The sequence below is a fragment of the Asparagus officinalis genome, chromosome 7, assembly GCF_001876935.1.
Source record: "Asparagus officinalis chromosome 7, Aspof.V1, whole genome shotgun sequence".
NCBI classification, from domain to species: Eukaryota; Viridiplantae; Streptophyta; class Magnoliopsida; order Asparagales; family Asparagaceae; genus Asparagus; species Asparagus officinalis.
In genome coordinates, this window is record NC_033800.1 from 21,673,896 (window position 1) to 21,682,744 (window position 8,849).

General features: G+C 35.6%; 1 protein-coding gene across 1 annotated transcript in view; it reads right to left on the bottom strand.

Moving 5' to 3' along the window:
• The window catches only part of LOC109850690 (ER membrane protein complex subunit 1), an 11,034-nt gene continuing 7,651 nt past the window's right edge, over positions 5,467 to 8,849 (bottom strand). The window contains exons 11-12 of the mRNA XM_020420747.1: positions 7,075 to 7,188; positions 5,467 to 5,945 (exon numbers count right to left, since the gene is read on the bottom strand). Coding sequence (XP_020276336.1) covers positions 5,685 to 5,945; positions 7,075 to 7,188 — 375 coding nt within the window. The 3' untranslated portion in view covers positions 5,467 to 5,684. The remainder of the gene's footprint in view (positions 5,946 to 7,074; positions 7,189 to 8,849) is intronic.

Here is an 8,849-nt window from a genome sequence, read left to right on the forward strand (position 1 = left end):
CTTGGCAAACCTGTCAAATTTGAGCTAGGATTGATCATGACTCGGTTTTGAGGTAAACTTTCTTGTTTTGGCGGTTACAAAAAAAAGTCTCATTTATGGCTTAATAGAAACTTGGCCAAAGATAGCCCTGTTTTTATTAATAAAAACAATTGGACCAGGTTCGGTCTTGACCCAGTTTTAAGGGTTTGTCAAACACAATCTATATCTCCCTAGTTTTTCTCGCAAACCCCTAACTTTATTTTTCTTGATGCATAGGTTTAGGTTGGAGCGCTCCTTCCTTGGTTCTTTCCTCTTTTTTATTTTTATTTTTAATTTCAATCTTATATGTTCTTCGCTGACATTGCTTCTAATGTTAGACATAATGAAACTTCTTGATTAAATTTTCAAGATGGTTTCCTCATCCTAGCCTAGCCCATTTAAGTGAAGATGGTTTAGGCACTGTTTGGCAACCAAAAAAAGTGTCTTATCTAAGAGCTTGTGTCTTATTGACTTGGTCAATAAGCTAGTAGAGTTGTTTGGTGACCAAAAATAGGAGGATATTATTTTGAAGATTGTGTCTTTTGCAAGTAGCTTTTGGAAAGCTATCTCTACTGCTGCAACTAACTACGAGATTATAGCTGAAAGCTGTAAAGCTAGCTGAAAGCTGTGAAATTGTAGCTGAAAGCTGTTAGCTGTGTAGCTAGCTGATTGACTAGAGCTGTTTGGCAAAAGCAGCTGTACAACTAGCTTAAATTTGTTAAATGACTAAAAAAGACATGCAATATTATTGATATAAAATTAGAATTATTAGGGACAAAAACGAGAAAAAAATTTGGCAGCTCCTTCCCAAAGACAAACGCTACTTGAGATAGCTTTCCAAAAGCTACTTGCAAAAGACACAATCTCCAAAATAATCTCATCCTATTTTTTGTCACCAAACAGCTCTACTAGCTTATTGACCAAGTCAATAAGACACAAGCTCTTAGATAAGACACTTTTTTGGTTGTCAAACAGAGCCTAACGCTACTGCTGCAACTAACTACGAGATTATTGATAGATCTCTACTGCTGCAACTAACTACGGACATGATTAGGGGGTATTTGGCAATCTGAAAGTGAATTTAAAATATGTAAGTTACTTTTTTTTGCAAATAACTTTTACATCCATGTCAGCACGCAAGTGAAATACAGTGTTTGTTTAAAAAATTAAATTAGTATCGAAAGTACAATGTGAAGATGACGTGGCAAAATAAGATTAATTAGAAAGTATAATTAAAATTATTTAATTAAATTAGTTATATTTTTATCACCTTCATGTGACTTCACCACTTTTTTAGGAGAAGTCAATATTGCATTAAATTATATGTAACAATTTTTTTGCATCTCACTTTCATAACCACTTACATAAAAATAAACACTTTAATTGTTAAATAAAAGTAATTTTCTCACTTTTATCTTTCACTTGCATGCAAACAAACACCCCCTTATGGTCCAAGACGGACACCGTTAACGTTGGGTGCTTCGTGTGAAATGCTCGATATTTAGTGGGAAAAACAAAGATGAATGGGCTACATGGAAATAACCCAAAGGTTTGAGGGGTTTTCAGAAATTTACCATAAAATTATACCCATCATGTGATTCTTCAAACTAATGACTTTTTGGGCAGGCATTTGTTTATGGCATAATGAAGTAGTCTGCTAACTGAAATCATTCTTAGGTTGATGTCTGCTTGCAATCTTGCCAGCTATTATATTATAATGGTCCATATATTCTTTCATAATTGTGGCTATGTCTGTCTATTAAAGTCCGTGTGGCTGCAATATTAAACTGTGAATAATGACCAAATCTACTACTAACCCAAAATGCCCTCTCATAACTCATACCTGCTACCCACACGATGACACGAACAAGATTGAGAACTGTTCTTCCTTATATCACGGAGTTAAGAATGATTGATAACTGATTTTGGTTTATAAAATTTCAATTGAGCTTTCATCTTCAATATTTATCTGCTTCTCTGTGTAGAAGAGTTCAAAGTTTCTCATTACTTTTTAGGAGATTGAAATTAGGGGATGTTAGTATAAAAATATAACCATAAACTCTCACCATACTTTCGTTCCGGTGTAATAGTTAGAGAAACTTTAAGATTGTAGACTGTCTAAAAGTTATTGCAGATAGCTTATTCCCATCAAACACTGATGATGGAAGTTACAATCTGACAACTTTCAGAAGGCTACTATTGGAAACTTTCAGGTAGAACGATGAAGGTTACAATGTGACGACATTCATAACAATCGATGAAAAAGCTCTAATTCAACAGCCTTCACAATCAACATCGGGAGTTACAATCTGATGACTCTCACATTTTTAAAGAGCCAAGACGAAGATTACAAGATGACGGTCTTTATAACGCTCTAGCAAAAGAGACTACAAATTCACGGTCTCTTCAAATCCAGACGTAGAACTCACCTTTGCGTTCCAGATTCAAAACGTAGAGCTCGTGGCCGCGTTCCCAGAACAAAACGCAGAGGTCCTCCCTGCATTGCAACACCAAAATACGGAGGTCCTCCACGTGTGTCAGCAACAAAACGCAGAGCAGAGGTCCTCCCTACGTTGCAATATCAAAACGCAGAGGTCGGTCTTGCGTCGCAACATCAAAACGCAGAGGTCATGTCCGCGTTTCAGATTCAAAATGCAGGGTTCATCCCCAGCGTTCCAGTTGAAAATGCATAGTTCGTGGACTCAAAACGCAAAGTTCATCTCTGCATCCCAACTCTGCGTTTCGAATTTACAACGCTGTGCGAATACAACGTTTTCAGCCTAAAACAGGCCAAACTCTACGTTTCAAGTCTAAAACGCAGAGTTCGGGCCAGAACGTCATTTTCGACGTTTGACTCGTTTAAACACGAGCTGAACGGTTTCAAAACCGTTTCTCACGATTTGAGGGGATTACAACCCCACTTAGGAGCGAATTAAGGGGGCTGTTACACCCCTTAATCCCCTATAAATACCTCAAAACTCAGAAGAGTTCAGGGTCTTTTTTGGGCAGATCAAGATCGGAGACCATTGAGCGGCTTCTGGCATAAAATCGCAAAGGGGGAGATCAGCGTTCATCCTTCAGCGACGTTCAACAACAGAGAGCTTTCATCCTTGGCTATTAACCAATTTCCGGTTCAAATCAACTCTTTTTCAAGAGTTTAAACTCGCTCTGAGTTATCAACTCGTTTAGAGTTTCAAACACGCAAGTTATCCTTGACATCAATCAAGAGGATTTAACCGTGTTCCACAAGTTTAAGACGTTCGGATCGCCAATGAGAAGCAAACTCGACGCGAGCATTTGAGGGAGGCATCTCATCGCTACCGTGAAGAACACAGACTTAAACAAAGAGGAGAATTTGCATCAATTCTCTTCTCTTTTGTAATCGGAAATTCAAATTGTAATCGAGATTGAGAGAATTGTAAACATTCTTTTTTTTAAGTAGTTAGAGGGAATAAATCAAATTCAATTCTTTTAATTTTCTTATTACAAATTTTACAACAAACAAAGATGATATCAGAGCAATTTAGATCCAAATTCTACTAGCCACGATTTTAAAGTGGGTTTTTTTTAAAAAAATTTGACACCGCTAAGTGGGTTCAGATGTTGGCCCATAAAAAACCGTTCAACCTATAAGAGTATGTCAGAATATAAATAACCCATAACCCAACCTCACAATAAATTAGAATTTTGATCTATTAGTTAGAGGAACTTTAACGAGGGATGTTACATGTCAAATTCTATAAAATTCACATACAATCTATTAAAAACGGACTACTTTCAAATATAATTTCAGAATCCAAACAAATAAAAAATATATAGAGACAGAGTCCGATTAGACTATCAAATAATGGAAGTCCAATATATCCAGCTTAACTTTCTTTTTTCTTTTAGGTTTTATTTTATTATTATTTTATTTTATTTTTTGTTCATTATGCTCTTTAAATTTTCCTAGGTATAAAAGTAGCTGGTCCTTTTGGTGCGTGTCTTTTATTGCTCAAGTGAATTGATTGAATGGGAGGAGGAATAAATGGGCCCCACCTTATCAGATCCAACCCGTGACCAGTGTGGCCCAGAAACTAAGGTGGCCCCTTGTGGCCCGGACCAAAGTTCAAGAAATGTCTGTTCCTGTAGCCATCACATTGATTTACTGTTTGCATTTGTTTAAGGTAAGATGGGTTGTCGTACACATTTTAGTTTGCTTCATCCATCGGTCACGTATTCTGAAAAGAAAAATTCTTTAAGGACCCAAAATATGGGACCAATAAAGGGGACAAGTGAGGTGTCCTCTTCCTATTGGATAATGAGTTGGCCATCATTAATGATGGCCAACTCATTATCCAATAGATGGGGGACACCTCACTTGTCCTATTTATTGGTCCCATATTTTGGGTCCCTGTAGCAAAGCTCTTTAGATGCAGTAATATACATCTACTTAGATATGGTTAGTAGCATAACTGCATTACTATTTTATCCCTTTATAGGAATGTGGCTACAGCAGGATCAGCTGACTACGTGTTTCGTCGGTTGGGTTTTGCAATTCAGAAAGGATTAGCGGCGCAGCTTGTTGCCCGCTTGTCATCATCACATGTATAATATTTTCCCTCTAGAGAGTTAAAAATATATATAAGGAATTAAAAAATTTAAAAAACAAAAACAAAAAAAGAGGGGGCACCCCATTCCCCTTTTGCCTTGACGTGACATTGGTGCAAATATTTATTCTCCACTTTTAGGATCGACCGTCTAAATTCAAATGAGTCTCATCACTAGCCCATCTCTTAATAGCCTCACTAATAAAATGAGTTTAAAGCTCATGCTCATTTTCCCCAACATCATCTTTACCGCATTTATTTTCCAAAAAGAAATTTTCAAAACAGTCTCAAACCATGTTTTAATTTTCAAAACCGACCCACTTTTTTTAAAACCAAAATCGACCCATTTTTTGCTACGTCAGCTTAATCTCATTCCTAAACAGTCGGGATTGGCAACCCGACTGTTTAGGAGATTATTAAACCCCAATTAAAAACCTTAAACCCGATTTTTTATGTCCTAAATAGTCAGGGTTAGCAACCAGCGATGAGTAGTAACTGCAATCTTTGATTTCATTCGTAAGCATGGATAATTTGGTCTTAAATAGCCAGCTATAAGTGCACGTGTTGCTTTGTAGTTTAGGATTTTGACTTCATCGGCATCATATTATGAGAATTCTCGCGCCAGTGCAGATCCTGCTTGCGTCAATTGATCCTACTCGCAACAGAAGAAAAGAGGGAGATCATTATTTTGTCTTGTCATGCTCATTGGAAATACACACAGAGAGGAAACTCCTCTTGCATTTGATCAAGAACCACCCTCATAAAAAGAAAGAGAAATTTCATTACTCCGCCCTTGTGTCTCGTCCATTGGAAATTTCAACAGAGGAAACTCTTGCTTTTATTCAGAGAATTTAACTCCTAGTACTCAAAATCGGAAAATCCTTTTCAGCAGATACAAAGCGGAGAAAAACAATGTAAGGCTACACCACTGTGTAAGAATTTCAGTCAAATAATACAATTGCTAGTGTTACAATATTTAGAGAAGAATCTACCAAAAATTACAGAGAGAAAAGCAACCTAAAGTGTGACTGTTGGGTTACAAAAAGTTCTTCAGGAAAATGGAAGCAAACAGAAATACTACCTCCACTTCTCTCTCAACTCCTTTCTCTCAGACAAACCCCAGGTCACAAAAATAGCAACAACTAGAGCGATGATGGTGATGAGGAGCAAAGCATAGCTGAAATCTTCTGTAAGTGAATCGTATGTTCTTGACGGAGCGATTCTGGTAAAAAAGAGATCTACTCCGTACGTGAAGACAAGAGCAGTAGATTCAAGCTTAGCAGGGAAGGTTACAATGCCTCGGAGGTCTTCTACTTGAAGAGAGTGTGTCACATATGACTGCAAATATAAATAGCAACGGCATCAGCATGAAATAAAGCCCTTAATTAAATTGATATAAATAAGCTAAAACATTTAAAATAGAAAATCTCATGAAGTCGCAGTATCAGAGAATATAATAGCTTATTAAATAACCTAGGTAACCAATCGTAAAGGTGTAACAGGAATTTTCTAGAAGGTATAATAAAATCTAAAATGTTGCTCATGTTGTTTTGTTACTTAAACCTCAACCTAGATTTGACTATGACTGCCAACCAAACCTCAATCCTCATATCAATCAGTGAAAAGATTCTTGGCCAAGGTAGCCATACAAGAGACATTATAGTACAAACTAGACAAAAATTGGTACATGGGTACCTTAACTAGCTCTTTAAGGTCAAATAACAAGGAAGCATTCAACTAGGTAAGACAGAAGCCAAGTTTCCTTATTACCAAGCATGAACATCAATCAGCCTCTCCATAATATTTTGGCCACATTTATCAAATACTTCAGTTAAAATTTCTTTCAGATACAGACCTATTGAGATAACTATTAGAGAGGAAAAACTCAATGTCACAGATCAAGGTTTTCCTCTAACAAGTACACAATAGTGATCAATTCGAATCTCAAAGAAAATAAAGCATTTCATGTTCGCTTGGATTGCAAGCATCCACAACTGTAGCATCTAGCGGAAAAAGAAGGAATATGTTCCTAATCAAACAATATGACAGTGATTTAGAAAGTACATGGTTGCACGGCACATCTTATGGAAAGTAAGTGAAAAATTATCTTTGACAAAACTAACGAGATCAGCTGTACGTAGTGAGCTACAAGAATTATATAAGGAGATATTATAAAACATATAAAGAGGATAATAAGCTAACTTGAAACAAAGACAGGCTATATTGAAACAGTGACCTGCTAAGATATGCATGGTGTTGAGGCTGTTTTCCTGTTATTATGTGCAGTTAAAAAGGATTTGGAACATAAAATCCTAGGGATTACTGCCAAATACCAATAAAATATGATGTAGACTAGCTGCTACAAACAACATCAGCGCAAAAGACAATGATTAACATATAAATTGTTTTATCTACTTTTTAAGTCAAAAATATTTTATTCATGAAATAAATAATAATGAGGAATAACCTGGGGAATGATTGGCAATGAATCTGTTAAAGGTATAATTCCTTCTTCCTTTTCTGCCTGTGTCGGGTTGGCAGTACGACGAGGATCAAGATAACGCTTGTCAAGTGCAAGAACCTGTGATTCAAGAAATGAATTTGATCTTACAAATACCACTAAATGAAGATACATCACAGTCTAATGATTATAGAAGACTAACAAAAATATATCAGTATTTGTCAATGGGACAATTAGACAAGTGAGCGGAGAACTTGTAATCAGAAACTTCACAAGCATTCTCAAAATTTGAATTCACAATTGGGATGATAAAATCATTTATTAATTTATAATTACTATGAAAATGCCAATTTCTCAACAATGAATACATATCTGCTGAATGAGGCGCACTACCAAAAATGATTAAAGCCCCTCTGCGTTCACAGCGCCAAATTTCTCGATTCAAATTATCCACAAGGTGAAATTATATTTTCAATGCTATGGATGAGCAATTGTTAGACAACAAGCAGAACTAAGAATGAAGCAGAAGTTACAGTTAACCTTGGAATTGAAAGTTATTTCTTGCGGCGTCATTATAAGAACCGAACCTTGAAATATCCCTCTAACATTTGTGATGCAGCAAAAGAACTATAGAGTTTTGTCCCATTTAATGATATAACCGATTCAAGACTACAATTGTTTACATTTTTTTATTGTTTTTTAAGATACAATTTCTCATATTTTGTTTATTGAATTGTGATCAACTATTCAATAGAGATCCTTTAAGCATTCTCAAAATTAGAACTCTGAAGGTTTCACAATTGGGATGCAAATATCAGTTAGTAATTATGATTACTATGAAACTTCCAATTTCTTAACAGTGAACATAGATCCGATGAATAAGGTGCACTACCAAAAAAGATCAGAGCCCCACAGCAACACATTCAGTGTCAAATTTTTTAACTCTAATTATCCACAAGATAAATGAAAATGCAATCATGAGAAAAATGTGAAATTCTGTTTTCGAGCTATGGATGAGGAACAGTTAGACCACATACAGAACTAAAAATGATGCAGAAGTTCTACTTTTGTCGACAGTCAAATTTCCCTCTTATTAACCTTGGAATTGGATGTTATTTCTTGCTTTGTCTTCATAGGAAACAAACCTAGAAATATCCCTGTAATACTTATGATGGAGCGATACAATTTTGAGTTTTGTCCCATAGGAATGATGATATAACCGATTCAAAAGTACAACCGTTAACTTGAATTTGTCTTTTTTAACATGTTTTCCTCACATTTTTATCAAATTGTGAATAACTATTCAAATCAGAAGTATGAGCTTAAAGATCCTTTAAGTCTAAAAGAACTCATTGAAAACTCCTTTTAAGGACTTGTTTCAAATAACCAAAGTCCGTATCCAATGGATTGTGGATAAGAACTTGTATGGGCATATAGGCTATCCTAAAGAACCTAAAACAGGTGTAAAAGAAGTGGACGTTCTAAAATCCAAACTGAATTTGAAAATATTAGCTGATATTTGGGTCAGCTCCGGTATCTGCATGACCACTCCACTGGTATTATCCAATCCAAATATCAATTCTAAAAAACATTATCCGAATAATAGAAAAAATAAGTTTAGAAGAGCAAGAACTGTTACATGAACTAATCATACTTTTTTTAACGCATGAGCTGATCATACTCGCAATACCCTGAAGTACCATAACTAATTTACAAAACCCCTAAATAACAAGTATTATATTATTTTATTACATATACATGGAAGTAATCTATAGATAGTA